This window comes from Poecilia reticulata, linkage group LG16 (assembly GCF_000633615.1).
Source record: "Poecilia reticulata strain Guanapo linkage group LG16, Guppy_female_1.0+MT, whole genome shotgun sequence".
Taxonomy (NCBI): Eukaryota; Metazoa; Chordata; class Actinopteri; order Cyprinodontiformes; family Poeciliidae; genus Poecilia; species Poecilia reticulata.
The window spans coordinates 27,819,014-27,834,212 of record NC_024346.1 but is presented as its reverse complement, the minus strand read 5'-3'; the positions used below and the strand labels follow the sequence as shown (position 1 = coordinate 27,834,212).

The 15,199-nt window shown below is 42.9% G+C and overlaps 1 protein-coding gene across 4 annotated transcripts in view; it reads right to left on the bottom strand.

Moving 5' to 3' along the window:
- fbxl4 (F-box and leucine-rich repeat protein 4) overlaps positions 1-14,617 on the bottom strand; it is a 46,917-nt gene extending 32,300 nt beyond the window's left edge. For 3 of the 4 annotated variants that reach the window (XM_017309409.1, XM_008431876.2, XM_017309410.1), the window contains exons 1-9: positions 12,591-12,697; positions 10,284-10,921; positions 9,119-9,455; positions 6,633-6,877; positions 6,292-6,505; positions 3,604-3,675; positions 2,550-2,674; positions 2,257-2,444; positions 795-1,327 (exon numbers count right to left, since the gene is read on the bottom strand). In XM_017309409.1, the coding sequence (XP_017164898.1) occupies positions 1,164-1,327; positions 2,257-2,444; positions 2,550-2,674; positions 3,604-3,675; positions 6,292-6,505; positions 6,633-6,877; positions 9,119-9,455; positions 10,284-10,780 (1,842 nt within the window). In that variant the 5' untranslated portion in view covers positions 10,781-10,921; positions 12,591-12,697 and the 3' untranslated portion in view covers positions 795-1,163. Of the gene's footprint in view, positions 1-794; positions 1,328-2,256; positions 2,445-2,549; positions 2,675-3,603; positions 3,676-6,291; positions 6,506-6,632; positions 6,878-9,118; positions 9,456-10,283; positions 10,922-12,590; positions 12,698-14,539 lie in introns of those variants that run through there. The other variant, XM_008431877.2, reaches the window with a different exon arrangement.
- Positions 14,618-15,199: the final 582 nt, after the last annotated feature.

The following is a 15,199-nucleotide window of genomic DNA, read 5'->3' as shown; positions in this document are numbered from 1 at the left end:
TCTTTTTTTTTTTTTCAGCATAAAATCCTGAATGAATCTGTAGCGATCTCTCTCCCTCTGGTTTCAACCTTTCAGCCTGAGGCAACGTAGAAGCAGGAAGTGTGAACCTGACTATGACGGACGTTAGCAAATGTCATCAGAAAGACGCTCGTATGCTGCATGTTCTCAGCTTAAAACACACCACTCCTGCTTTATTATTATTATTATTATTATTATTATTATTATTATTATTATTATTATTATTATTATTATTATTATTATTATTATTATTATTATTATTATTATTATTATTATATTATTATTATTTTGGCTCCTGTTAGAGTTTAACTAAAAGGCCGTTAACATCCTGCTGTGGTCCAAATGAGGAAGCGGTAAGTGCAAGTACTTGATAATAAAAGTATAAGTTGATTTTCAGTAAATTACATGAATTTATCTAAAAAAAGAAAAAGGAAAAAAGGGGCATAATCAATAAATAAACTAACAAACTGTTGCCTAAGTCTGCTTCTAAATACAAGAAACAAGGTACTTTTTGTTGAGGACCTAAAGATGTCTTTATTTTATTTCACAAATAAACATAAATTATGCAGTTTTGTTTTTGTTTTGTTTTCTACAAACAAAAAAGAAAAGCTGCTTAAAATACAATTGCTGGTTATTCTGAAAACCATGGCAGCAGCCAGGAGTGGTACGCTGTGAAACTGAGAACATTTACACCCGATCGCTCTGACAAGGCACTAAAAAGAAACACCTGGGTTGTTTTATTGTGATTGAAATAAAAGAAAGGAAATCATTTTTACCAGGTTTTGTTCGCCTAAGTAAGCAGCACGATGCACGGGTGTCGCTTCCTTAGCGTGTCACTCGTCGCGCCGAGTTTCTCGTCCTTTTGGAGCTTGGCGATGCAAAAAATAAAAAATAAAAAGTAGACGTTGAGTGTCAGATTAAGAGGTCAGCAACCCTGATTCGGAGCGGGGGAGGTTTTTGTGTCGTACAGTCTGAAGGCCGGCTGCTTGTTCATTCAAAGTCCAAATAATCTCTCTGACGACGTCTGACCGCTCCGAGGACGTAAGCTATTCCCGGCGTTTGGTGTCACTCGGACCCGTCGGGGAGCCAGAACCCGCTGGTGAACCTCTCACTTGGTCGTGACGCCTCTCGACCGGCGTGGGGGGTCACTGAGTAAAACTTTTCTTGATGGCCACGCTGGGGAAGAGGCTAGAGAGTTCCTGGACTGCCCGGGTGTCCACCTGGGAGCAGAAGGAGACATCCAGCAGGACAAGCTGAGGACACGACTGGAGGAGCTTCTTGAGAGACGCGTCGCTCACCAACCGTGTTCCTGATGATGAAAAAAAACATAAAAATAGCAAAAAAAAAAAAAGGACTGAAATCCAAAACTATGAGCTAATTTTAAACTAAACCGACGTTACTTACTTCACAGATTAATGTGCAACTGGATTTACCATCATCAACATTTCCATCTTATGTTTTTAATGCAGAAGTATTCATACGTCTTAAACCTTCTTATGCGATAACAAGTTTAGCTGGACGATAAATCGTCCCAGAAGTTATCACGATAAACGATAATGTTGTTTTGAGGTCAAAACAATTAAGTGAATTATTTTTGAAATTGCGGAAAAAAAACTCTAGCTTAGTGGGATTTTAGGTGGATGTCACTTTTTTTTTAAACCACAAGTTTACATACACCGAAATAAACCTCCTGTCTGAAGTTAAATCACACCACACGTCTCTTGTTTCAGGTCAGTCAGAATGGCCTAAATTAGCTCGATTTGTTAAATACACAATGAGAGAGATTTGTTTATTGTCTTCAAATCAGAAGTTTACATACCTTTCCTCAGAATTTCTCAGAGTTGCCTTTGATCTGTACGAGTTGGGTCAAACGTTTTGCTTCCACTAGTGTGTGAATGTGTGTTTGTCAGATACACTCTCAAGTTGGGCTGCAGCTGCCACTAAATGCATCTTGCACCATGTACTTTCCAACGATGTTAAACTGCTATTATTATACAAGCATATAAGTTTGTTGTTGTGGATTCTCCGTTTTGTTTCCTGCAGGTGTAGAGGCAGACATTCTATCTATGCTTCTTTCTCTACCACTCCTCTTTTCCTTTAGACCTTTTCTCCCTTACTTTTCTCATCTCTGTGTCCATTACATTTGAAACAAGCCCAAAGCAATTAACTTAAAACAAAATAAGAAAATCAAAACAGGGTGATGTGCAGCGTTAATAGCTGACCAAACGCAGAGCGTACCCAGTATGTCGAGGTGCTGCAGCGCCGGGCAGCACGTGGCCAGCTCCTCTATGTCCGAGTCGCAGATGGTGCGGTTGGCGGTGAGGAAGAGCTTCCTCAGTCGGGGCAGGCTGCGGGCGAGCTGCTGGAAGCAGCCGGTGCTGCTCTGCAGGGTGGGACACCAGCCCAGGTCCAACTCCTCCAACATCCTTAGTCACCGCAGAACGTCAAACCGTAAGGAGCCGTCGCTCTGCGGTACTCGCGACGCTCTAAGCGTGGTGTGGTGTGGTGTGGGGCTGTGCTGAGTTGCTTACCTGCAGCCGGTAACGAGCTCGGCCAGGCCTCGGTCCGTCAGGTTCCTGCAGCGCCACAGGTCCAGAGAGCACAGGGAGCGGCACCGAGTGGCCAGCATGCTGGCAACCACATCATAGTCCTCTATCTGCAGAGACAGACGGATGTCGCTCTGATCATCTCCTCAGGTGTGTGCAGTTGGAATGTAAAACTTAAAGGTGTAGTTAGTAACTGTTGGTGAAAAAAAATTTGAGCTTCTCTGACTCCTCCCAGCACTTACTGCAGAAATACACCACTAAGTGAGAAAACTAACCAATCAAAACCAGGAGGATTGTGTTTGTGTTAGTGCTGTCAATCATGCTTGTGCATGTGTTGCTCACACCCTCCTAATTTCTCTCTGCTACACTGCAGCTGGTTCAACACAACAACACCTGCCACACCCAGATGCTAAAGCTGGAAAGCTGGTTAGCATTTGTTGTATGACTGTGACTAAACAGTTTTCCTGGAACAGTAAATCGTTTCTCCACCGTTAGCACATTTAGCAGCATGTACACAAGAATTATTGACAACATTAAGCACATCCTCCTGGCTCTGACTGGTTGTTTTTGGTTGGGAGTGGTTCATTTCTTCAGAGGGCAACAGGAGCTCGGTGAGGATCTTTTCACATTATCCGACTCATATGAAATTCTCACAACATGGTGACAGTTTTAACAAATATGGAAATAAATATATTTTTATAAAAGCAACTTTAACAAATTCTGCTGGATGATACATTGTCCTTAATTTTTCAAAGAACATTTAACACTGAACCTGGAAGATATTTCAATCACTCTTATAAATCTTATTTGCAAAATAGTTCAGATTCAGTTAGATTGGATAGAAACTGACTGAATGACTGAATACTGCTTTTCAAGTTTTACCACAGACTACATATTGGTTTTAGGTCACATGACCTAAATCAGGATGGTTTCTTATCTTGGAATCTCTGTTTTACTTTAATCCAATATGTTCTGTGTCTAAAAACGTGACTGTCAAATGCATATTTACTGCTTTTTATTTGATTTGTTTTTTCCTTACCCTCACACAACTCCCCAGGTTGAGATGTCTGATCTCAGGGCAGAAGGTCAGGATGCTGAGGATGGCTGTTTGCTACAGAGGGGACATAAAGAAAGAAAGAAAAAATACAATTAAAACAAAAAAGAAAAAGCAGAAAAAGTAACAGGCAATTTTATGAAGCGGTATTGTGTGTTTTCCAGCCACATAGTCTCATTTTATAACACAATCAAATAACTGTGTTACCTTCAATTGTTATTAAAATGCTACATATATCAAACATGACTTAAAGAAATGTTACTTTTATTATTTAACAACTTGAAATTGGGGGCCTCTGTCTCTTTAAAAACTCCTGCTCTTTCTGAAACATAACATGGCTCCTCTATTAACACTTTAGCAATGTTTTTACTAGCGTTGCACTGAGAAGCAGCTCCTATAAAGAGCTCAGCAGATGTTCAGTTCCACCAGGTGTTTGCTAATTGCTGCTGGCTAGTCTGAAGGAGCTGAGTGGAGGAGAATCACTCTGTGAAGTAGAACTTTGGAGGCCACAGCTCTGAGGAGGAGTTTCATCCTCGAAGGTGGTGCTAGGTCCAATCAGGCATTTTACTCAGCTGAATGGTTGTCATGGAGATTAGAGGATTTCTCAAACATGCATAAAAGAATCAAGGCGACACTCCAGGTACGTTTTTGATGAGGCAATAACATTAAAACATGATGTACAGCTTAAAAAAAAGGCCACATTTACATGATACTGCCCCTTTAAATGTGAAAATAATGACAAAACATCACATCTAAATCACAGTGTTGCATTCTGCTGAGTCAGTCATGTCATCTGACCTTCCTCCAAACAGACCGTCTGTCTTCCCAATCAACATTTGAAGGAATTTAATAAAGCCCTGGAGATCAGTTCTGCGCACTGCGAAGCGAGCCGAGGACGGAGCCTTCTCCTGTGGCGCTGCGGCGCGCGCCCAGATATGGAAATTCAACGCGCCAATTGCCAACACGTGTACATCTGTGGCAGGAGAAAGTGTCAAGAGATGAAAGTGAAAGCCTCTTGTGAGTGTGTGCGTGCGCCGAACTCAGTCTGGCATCTTTATAAACGCCTCTCTCTCTCTCTGCGGTGAGCTACTCATTTAATTAGAGCGCTGACAGGGTAATGACAGCTGAGATGTCAGAATCCCCCCCCCCTCCCTCAGGCAGACACACAGCTCTCACTGTCTGTCCGCGGCGTAAACAACCTGCGGCGCGCGGCCCGGCTCCACTGCAGAAACCCGACGCCGTCCGTAACAACGCTCTTGTCTGCAGCACAGCAAAAACGCCGAGGCGCAACATGAAAACAACGCTCCGGACGTGCCCGCACCTGAACGCATGCCCCGCGGACCCGGAGCTGACAAAGGAGCGTACGCAGCGAGCAACACGAGCCATCAGATAAGAAGCCGGATCGTTTTACGACAAATAGTCTGAAGGTTTTATTAAAGCCGCTCTGTACGTGTTTTGTTATTGACGGGGCGTACAGAAGGCAGCGATACCTCAAGAGGTTTAAAGATGAACCTGTAAGTGAGAGACACTTACAAGAAAGCAGAGATGGGAATAAAAACAGGAGCTACTTTCATCTAAAAGATTTGCTAAAAGCCTTTAGATAAATGTATATTTAACTGCAGTAGCAGTGACCAATTGAACCACATGAGCAAATAATCGATTGTACCCCAACCAGTTCCTACATTGTACTGAACATTTATATTTTTCATATTATTTTACTAATTACTAATTACAGTACAATGTATATCAGGTTTAACACTGTGGCCAGTAGGTGGAATGTCAAACTTTTCAAAAAGTCAACACGCTCTCAGAATGCTAAGGCTAATTAGCCGATGATAGCAGATCAACAGTTTTCCCGAAATAGTAAGTTGTTCATTCTCCACCGACACATTTAGCAGCGCATACACGAGTCCGACCAACAGTGCTAAGACACTCCTCCTGGCTCTGATTGGCTGTTTCTGACCGAGAGGCTCTTCAAACAGCAATAGTAGCTCTGGGTGGAAGTGGAGGAGATCGATCTTTTCACAGATTATTTTACACTTTGACGACAATATGTAAAGACAAATATGTAAAGAAACATATTTTTATAAAACTTACATACATCCAGCTTTAACAGGAGCCTTGGTTTGCTGAGACGACAAATTCAGCTTTATGCAGCAGTGTGTCAAAACTCTTCCTAAGGATCAGCTTGGAGGATCCGTGGTGCCGTGGATCTGTTTCTATACCAACAGCCTTCAGAAGCTAAAAATAAACTCTCTGATATATGAAGTTATATTAAGTAAAAAATTGGGAGTCTTTTTGCTGGCAGTGAATCTGTGTACAACCCAACCTTGTAAGATGTGACAGGAGAATACTAAGAGCTTTCTTATAGGAAGAGAGACCTGCACAAAGTATTAACTCTGCCAACATCTAAGCCACAAGTGAATTAAATGTGATTTCACTGTTTTTTTCAGAATAACTGAATAAAACTTCCATTTATTTTCAGGCTTTTTACACATCTTTACCTGGAGTGAAGAGGACATAAAGGAAACTACAAAGAATCAAAACGAAAGTAAATGCTTGAATGAGTTCTTACGTGAAGGGTTTGCCAATTAAGTCTCGGTTTTTCTGAAAGATGCTCGATAACAGTGGACCTTCTACAGGTCATTGCAGTCCGCAGGTGACCACACCTACCTCTACCTTGGTGCGGTACAGCACCAGCCTGCGGAGGTGCGAGAGTTTGGAGATGTGCGTGAAGGCCTGCGGGTGGAGGCGGTCGCACGACGACAAGTTGAGCTCCTGCAGCTTGGGGCAGGCCTGGGCGATGACCTCGAGACACGGCTCATTCAGGAAGTGACAACACGACAACTCCAGGCACACCAGGCTGAGACCGCGGGCCTTCATGAAACTAGAGGGGGAAAAACAGAACGACCTTCTTAATCTGGACTTAGAATATTTGTCTGCCGTTCTACCAACTTTAAAACTATTCGTCCTTGCGAGTGTTTTTTTTTTTTCTGAGGTCATTTCGGTCTGACCTGCTGAAACCCGTCAGGGTGAGAGCGCCGCGGCTGCCCGTCCAGGACAGGTTGAGTCTCTGGAGGAGGGTGCAGCGGCTCTGCAGGTGTCCCAGGGAGGCGTCACTCAGCCGGGCCCAGTACGGCTGCAGGCTCAGCTGGGTGTACTGCAGCGGGTCGCAGCAGTGCTGGTGCAGCAGCTTGCAGGTCTGGGCCAGACGGCAGAGGTCAGGCAGGGTCAGGTGGCTCAGAATCAGCTGGATAAGCTGAAGGCGGAAGACCGGGAGGGGCGAGAGAGAAGGGTCAGGAAAGGAGAGGCGAGGAAAAGCGGAAACTCTTTAAGTGACGGTAAAAAGCTGAAGGATAATAAGTGTACCGTAGATGAATGTTTCCTCTCTATGAGGGAGAGATCTAAATGGCTCTGATGTTCCGCTCTGTGTTTGTGTTGCCTCTCTCAGAGACAAAGAGTGATTTGCCCCGCGCGGGTGTGTCGCGGCGGATCAACAACGTGCCGTGCTTTCAGGGCCCGGTGTCGGCTGATGGATAATAGCTGTATTGTGTTTCAGAGGCGGTTTGTGAGGACCGCCGTTAATGGCAGCGGTTTGGAGTGCAGATGAGACGAGCGCCACGGGCATTTTCTTGAAGCGTGCCGCAGACAACATGACGCGAGGTCGGCCCATTGGGTCGAGGACGGAGCCCCAACACGTTAATGCGTTTGTGAGGAATGCAGGAACATGGGAGTGTATTCGTACCACTTCAAACTTTTTAATCCTTTTGGTCACAAACTTCAGTGTGTCTTAATGTTGTGATGCCTGACAGAACAACACAGAGTAGAGCACAGTCAAGTAACAATGTGAAACCCCACACCATAATTCTACCACCATCGTGTTTCATAACAGGCAACATGTTTTCATGGTAATTGTTTTCCACTAAGGCTGCATGAAGTTACAAAAACATGTTGGTGAATGTTATCAAGGTATGACTTAAAATAAACAAATCAACTGATCAGTGTTTGTGTTGTTGTAAACAGAGACTCTAAAATAGCGACTCCAGCAAAAAGAAATTAACTTCTTTATTTCAAACACAACAACATGATTTAATTGGAAAAGTTGCATTTTTTCTCGACCTGTTGTTGTGAAAAGGAAACACTTTAGTTCAAGTTTCTAAGTGACTTTATCAAAGAACATTAAAGTGTCAATATTATGCGTTTTCCAGACACATAGTGCCATTTTATAGCACAACCAAGTAACTATGTTACCTTCAGTTGTTATAAAAATGTTATAAATATTAAACATGACTTAACCAAAAATTTACTTTGTTATTTATCCATCCATCCATCCATTTTCTTCCGCTTCATCCGGAGTCGGGTCGCGGGGGCAGCAGCTTCAGAAGGGAGGCCCAGACTTCCCTCTCCCCAGCCACTTCTTCCAGCTCCTCCGGGGGAACCCCGAGAGACATAGTCCCTCCAGCGTGTCCTGGGTTTTCCCTGAGGCCTCCTCCAGGTGGGACGTGCCCGGAACACCTCACCAGGGAGGCGTCCAGGAGGCATCCTGACCAGATGCCCGAGCCACTTCAACTGGCTCCTCTCGATGTGGAGGAGCAGCGGCTCTACTCTGAGTCCCTCCCGGATGACCGAGCTTCTCACCCTATCTCTTATGGAGAGCCCCTAGGGACACGGTCGAACGCCTTCTCCAAGTCCACAAAACACATGTAGACTGGTTGGGCGAACTCCCATGCACCCTCCAGGACCCTGCTGAGGGTGTAGAGCTGGTCCAGTGTTCCACGACCAGGACGAAAACCACACTGCTCTTCCTGAATCCGAGGTTCGACTATCCGACGGACCCTCCTCTCCAGGACCCCTGAATAGACCTTACCAGGGAGGCTTAGGAGTGTGCCCCCCTGTAATTGGAGCACACCCTCCGGTCCCTCTTTTTGAACAGGCGGACCACCACCCCAGTCTACCAATCCAGGGAAACTGCCCCCAATGTCCATGCGATATTGCAGAGTTGCATGAGCCAACACAACCCTACAACATCCAGAGCCTTGAGGAACTCTGGGCGGATCTCATCCACCCCGGGGCCCTGCCACCGAGGAGCTTGTTGACCACCTCGGCGACCTCGTCCCCAGAGATTGGAGAGCCCAACCCAGAGTCCCCAGGCTCAGCTTCCTCAACAGAAGGCATGTTTGCTATTTAATGGGTCTCTGTCCCTTTAAGAAATTCCTGCTCTTTCTCAAACTCCACCTTCAAGAAGTCATCACAACATGGCTCCTCTATTAACCCTTTAGTAACATTTTTACCTGCGCTGCAGTGTTTGCTAATTGCTGCTGGATAGAAACTGCAGCTCAGAGGAGGAGCTTCATCCTCCTTGGTTTGTTTTTGAATAACATTATTACACAATGTAAAGCTCAAAAAAGTTGATTTTACATAACACTGTCCTTTAACATTAAGGTTCCTTTGACCTTCATGTTTTGCTCTGCGCCCTGCAGTGTGTTTGTTCTGCTGTCACCTCGTATGGCAGTTTGTCAAAGTAGCCATTGGCCGTCCTCTGCTGCTTGCCGTCTCCTCCTGGTTTGAAAGGACAGCTGACGTCAGACATCTCGTCCTCGCTGTCGCTTAAGTCGCTTATGTCGATGAGAGGCATCTTATAAAGTGCGAGCATGGGCCTCTCCTTCACCCCGCGGAGGATAACGGCGTCCAGTTCGGTGTAGTAGTCCAGCAGGGAGCAGTTGACCTCCAGGCGGAGCAGATTGGTGGGGAAGTTGATGTGTTTGATTTTCGGGGAGAACTGTCGAGCCTGGGGGGTCAGCGCTTTGGTGGGCTCTCCTGACCACAACACCTCCCACCTGGACAACAGACAGCATGCTTAGCATCGCACAAGGTTATACTGGCTGATTAGGGTTAATGATTGTGTGCTAAAGGGTGTTAGCATGAGGACTTGTTTTGCTGCTTCTGCTTACTGGACATATTATTAAAGACAAATTAATCAATTAATTAATGAGCTCAATAATTTCCATCCTGATCATTAATCCTTTTTTGAAGGCCAATTTTGTTTACAGTGAAATCATAATCCATTACAATTATGGTTTCGGTCGTGTATTTTTTATTTTCCATTTCCATTTTGTTTATTGATATTTGTTGTCATGTTTTATTTTGCATATTAAAGGTTTTTTCAAGTTCAAGTGTTAATTGTTCTTTACAAACTTAAGTTTAATTCTCTTTGAGAGAGAATATTAAGTAATTGTCAATATATTACTTGAAAATGGTCTCAAAACAACAACAGTATCGTTTATCGCAATATTTACAGGGGCAATTTATCGTCTAGCAAAATTTCTTACATTTTTTTTGTTTCAAATGTCAAAAAAGTTCAACTTTTGCAACTTTTCAAAAGTTGAAAATGTTTTAAAAACTCAGAAATGTCCATGTTTTTTCTTGAAAATTTCTGAAATTAATTTCTAAATTTCAGAGTTTTTTCTAGAAAATTTCTCACTTTTCAAACTCAGAAAATTCCTTGGTTTTTTTTCTAGAAAATTTTGAAGCTTTTTGGCTAAAAAGTACTCCTCCTTTTACCCCCCTATCCACAATGGCCAAAGTACGCGTGGTAGTGCAGGACCCTGTTCTAGTTATTGCTAATGGAAGTTGCTTCAGGATGTCGTCACTGGGGGGGCTGTTACCTGACATCAGTGGGTGGGTTTTGGGAGAACGGGTTGTGGGAGCAGGCCAGGATTTGGACGATGGCTCCAGGATAATAAGTCTCAAACACCTCCACTGCCGTGGGGTAGACAGGCTCCTCGAAGCCCAGCTCGATGTAATCCTGACTGTGGAAGCCGTCGGGGGTCCGGCGGAACGCCAAGGGAGCGCTGGCGCACTGTTCCCACCACTTCCCGTAAGCTCTGAACACGGCCGTTTGCGTGAAGTCCCCCGAGCTGGGGTAAACGTTGGGGATCCCGGCCAGGTTCCACATGGTGTAGGACATGCTGTTCTCACTGCCATAGTGGGAGCTGAAGTCCAGAACCTCCTTGGCGTACTGCTCCACCTCCACGCTAACCGGCAGCACCGCCCTCTGGCCCGACTCCACGGCACGCCGGCTGGTCAGTGCCTCGCCTCGAGTCCCGCTCCTGGAGCGCCGCCGCAGACATATATAGTAAAACATGCTCAAGAGGGTTAACATAGGGAACTCTGGGAGCGGCAGGGGCGGAGGGGGAAAAGACGGAGGCTAGACGGAGGAAGAGCCTCCGGCTACGTGTAGCGTATTGTCTCGAGGGCTGGGTTCAGACAAAACGCAAGCTAGAGGCCCGGCTGCATGCATGACCTGTGGGGTTAGGCAGAGACAAACACATCCATGAGTGGGACGAGCAAAACATTGAGTCTGACACAACACAGACTCAATGTGTTTGTGTCAGACAACAGTTGTCAATCACACTAAATACACAGAGTGATTTGCAAAAGTATTTACACTCAACTTTTTCCCCATGTGTCAGGTTACAGCTATAACTTTTACAATGATTGAGTTGTAGTTTTCTTTGTTTTGCATTTACTGTTTATACTGATCGTATTTCTTAACTAAATTTGTGTAGCTAAGTTATTCTAACCTACTTTTGTAAAACCTTGTTTTTAGCAAGACATATTACTGATCATCCAAGGACAGCAGATGAAAGACATTTTGGCTAATTATGGAACATTTGCAGAAATGTTCAAGTGTTATCCAGGCACATAGAGCCATTTAATAGCACAATCAAGTAACTCTGTTACCTTCAGTTGTTATAAAAATGCTACATATATCACAAATGACATAAAAGAAATTTGATATCGTATTGAAATTGGGCCTATGTCTCTATAAAAACTCCCACTCTTTCAGAAACTCCACCTCCAGGAAGTCATCATAACATTGCTCGTACATACTGTCAGCACTCATAACATTACAATGTTTTCACTGAGAAGTAGCTTGTAGATCCTCAGATCCACCATCAATAGGTGGTTGCCAATTGCTACTGGATAGTTTGAAGGAACTGAGTGGAGGGGAATAGCAGGGGAGAATTAGCATAGAGCAACTTTCAATACAGCATTCAAAACTAGAACAAGTATTGTGCAAGTCCAAACCTAAAAAAAATCTTAATAATACAAATATTTATCAGCCTAAACTAACATTCTATGCAATAAGAATAGACCAAAGGCCCATAGAAGCTTTGGAGGAGCTGCACAGCCCAGGAGAATCTGAAGAAGTCATCGTTGAACAAAAAGCAAAAAGGACTTCCATTTAAGGTTAAAATACATAAAACTTTGGGACCAAATGAGAAAATGTTTAGGTGGTGTAAATACTTTTGCTAGACACTCAACTATACTTTATTTTAAATCAAAGTCATAAATACAAAGTTGTCCTTGCTTAAAGAGCAGCCTACAACGGGCAGGTCGGTCCGTCATCAGTGACCACCATGTTGGAGGTTTGTTGACAGGTACAAAGCAGCCAAGCTGTCTGACTTCTATGTAGGTCAATCAGCAGCAGCACCACTATTCGGGAGAATATCTGAGCCACTGTCAGCTTTAGTTAACGTTTAACTTTTTGACCTTACACAAACTCAGATATTTCTTTAGAATCCAAGATAAAATAAACATAAAATCAATGGGGAAAGGGTTTGTACTAGATAGCAGTGTTGTAATTAAAGTTGTTAGTAGGTAAGAATATATGTAAACATAAAACAAGGAACTTGCCCAATAACTCGTCTGGTTTTTTATATGGAAAATAAGTAGTATATTTCCAGCTGCGAGTTTTCTGTAAAACTTCAGTAAAGTGACATTAAAACGTGAATTTGTTTGGTGACATTTAACAAACAGCAGTTTTCTGTCAGTGGTGGCTAATGTTAAATAGCTGGGGTTAGCTAACATTCAGACAAGCTGAGCTGTCAAACATGAACCGCTTGCTTCCGCTTGGCAGCTTTAACAGCAAAACACACAAAAAACAAATGAACATGAAGTCAATTTACGGCAAACGGAGATCGATATATCCATTCATGGGGATGTATCTTCTTCTTTCCATCAGCTGTAGCTGGATATTTCAGTCCGCAAAATACATTCCTATCGCCTATCTCGTGTTCCCTTCAGGGACCAGCAGGACAACGTATTAAGTCACGAAAAGTCCACTGGATCCAACTAGCAAATGTCGTATTTTTTTTAATGTTTTTTTTTATGATTTGTGAAAAAAAAATCACAGATTAAAATTTGTTTAAATTTATATCATTAAACATTAGTTACCCGTATTAATTTCGGTAGAAATGCTTCGTTCTCCTCCTTGTAACATCTCCGCCGCTGCAATGACTTACTTTTGTTTAAAGAAAAAATAGCTCAGATAGAAAAGGCTACAGATTACAATTTGAACCGATATAATCAAACGCTACATATCTGACTTGTTTTAAAGAAGAACAAACTAGGCGTATGTACATAAAAAGAGGAGTTCCGTGCCAGCTTTGAAGGTGTCACGAGTTGTCAACATCCGGACGGCGAGCTTTTATCGCAAAGGATTATGGGGATAGTAGTTCGTATGATGCAAGGAAAAAAATACTACTGACTTCAAAAGAGAAAATTCGCATGTATAGTTGTACGTTTATCTAATTATATGTTATTGGGAATTAAAATGTAATAGGACAAAATCAGAAAGTGGAAGTTAGACTTCAAATAAAGCCAGAAATAGCTAATGACCGGGAAAGAAATAAATCTGTTTTGTTCATACAAAACAATTGAGATAATTTGGCTGTAAAATTTTAAGTAAGTCCCCCTTAATGATTTAACTTTAACATCAGTTAACTGCATCTCCTGCTGGTTTTGCACATTTTTATAAAGTCACCAAACTCTCCCAGAGTGGCCTGGCTTTCTTAGCACACCCCAGTCCAGATTTCACATCTGCCTCGTTTAATCCTCATCTGAACCTGTCCATGCAGCTAGGACCAAAACACTGAAGCACATCAGAGGGGAAAAAAAAGCAAAGCCACCACACACACACACAGACACACACACACACACACGCACGCATATACAAGCACAAAAAGGCACATAAACAGCATCCAGACAGATTTAGAGTTAACAAGATAGAATAATGCGAGCAGTGAGCTTCTGGGCCTGCACCCTGATTGACAGGCCAGGCTGCTGTCAGCTCCTCCAGGCAGGCATCAGCGAGCAGCAGCTCTGCTACTGTCAGAGCTCTGTTCTGGTCCACTGTGCCACCCATACATATGCACACGGCCAGGCTCACTCAAATGCAAATGGGAGATGGACGCACACAGGAGTGCCTGAAGAGATACATGTACACACACATAAATGCACACCCATACACCAACACATCCTCTGTACGTTCTTTTTATGCCCCAGCTGGTAAAAGGCAGGAAAATAATAAGTCTGCTGTACCTCCCCCTCATCCCCCTCCCACACCACCCTCTCCTTCTGTTTTTTTTTTTTTCTTTTGCTTGGACACATGAAAGCTGGTTGTTGCACATGTGAAGCACCGTGCTTGGTTATTCTCATTTAGATGGAGAAAGCAGCAGCCCTGCTTTGTTGCCGGTGTTCTGTTTTACTTCGATACTCGGAAATGAAAGAGCAATTTGTGATGTTTTTTTGCACCTGAAAGTATTACACGGCTTTCTCCGGCTTTGCTTTTTTGTAAGACTGTCCTACACAGACCTCAGAAAGGGCGTGTTTATAAAAGCAGTTTCTCCAAAAGTTGGGCTATTGTGTGAAAAGCGAGCAAAAATAAGAATACACTTGGTTTGCTAAGTGTTAAGCACTTAGCAAGTATAAAAAAATAATGATGCCTGCCAAAATATATCTCATATAAGAGACCCATACATAACAGGATAGAACTGGGAAGTGGAAGAAAAAGACTGCGTGGTTTAAAAAAAAAAATAAAGGCTGAAAACGTAAACACTTTTTACAATCAACACACCTTTTGACTCTTCGGAGGGGCAGCCAGTATGAAACAATGTTCCTTGTTGCTCTGTGAAAAACAGTGTCGTATTAACTGCTGTAACTGCGGTAATAACTGTCGTACAAACTGGTGTAACTGCTGTAAGTTACTAACTGCTGTATTTGGGAGAAGACTAACTGCACTAGACAAAAAGTGTTAAAAAGTTCAAAAATACAAGTGTACAGCTCGAACCAGAAATCAAGGGCTTCACCAAATTACTGGCAAAATAAAACACATTCAAATTTGCTGTAATAAAAACACATATGGCTATTTACATTAAATATCTACCTCGCTAACTAAATATTTAGTTTGGAGTTACTTGGTTGATTAACTAAATACCTAGGTGGCTAAATAAATTTTTAGCTTCAAATATTTAGCTTGTGAACTAAATATTTAGTCTGAAGCTAAATATTTAGTTACCTAAATATTCTAGCTAGCTAAACATTTAGGTTGAAACTGAGACGATTATAAATCAATGAATGATATTGTGATAAATTAAACCCTATTTGTTTCTCTTGTAACTTTAGAAACGTCACATCAGAGCTGCAGACGCCCAACGTAATTCTGGATCAATCACAGAAAGCCAGAGCTCAGGTGGAAGGATTGACAGCACAAATATCAGTCATACAATCAGAAGAG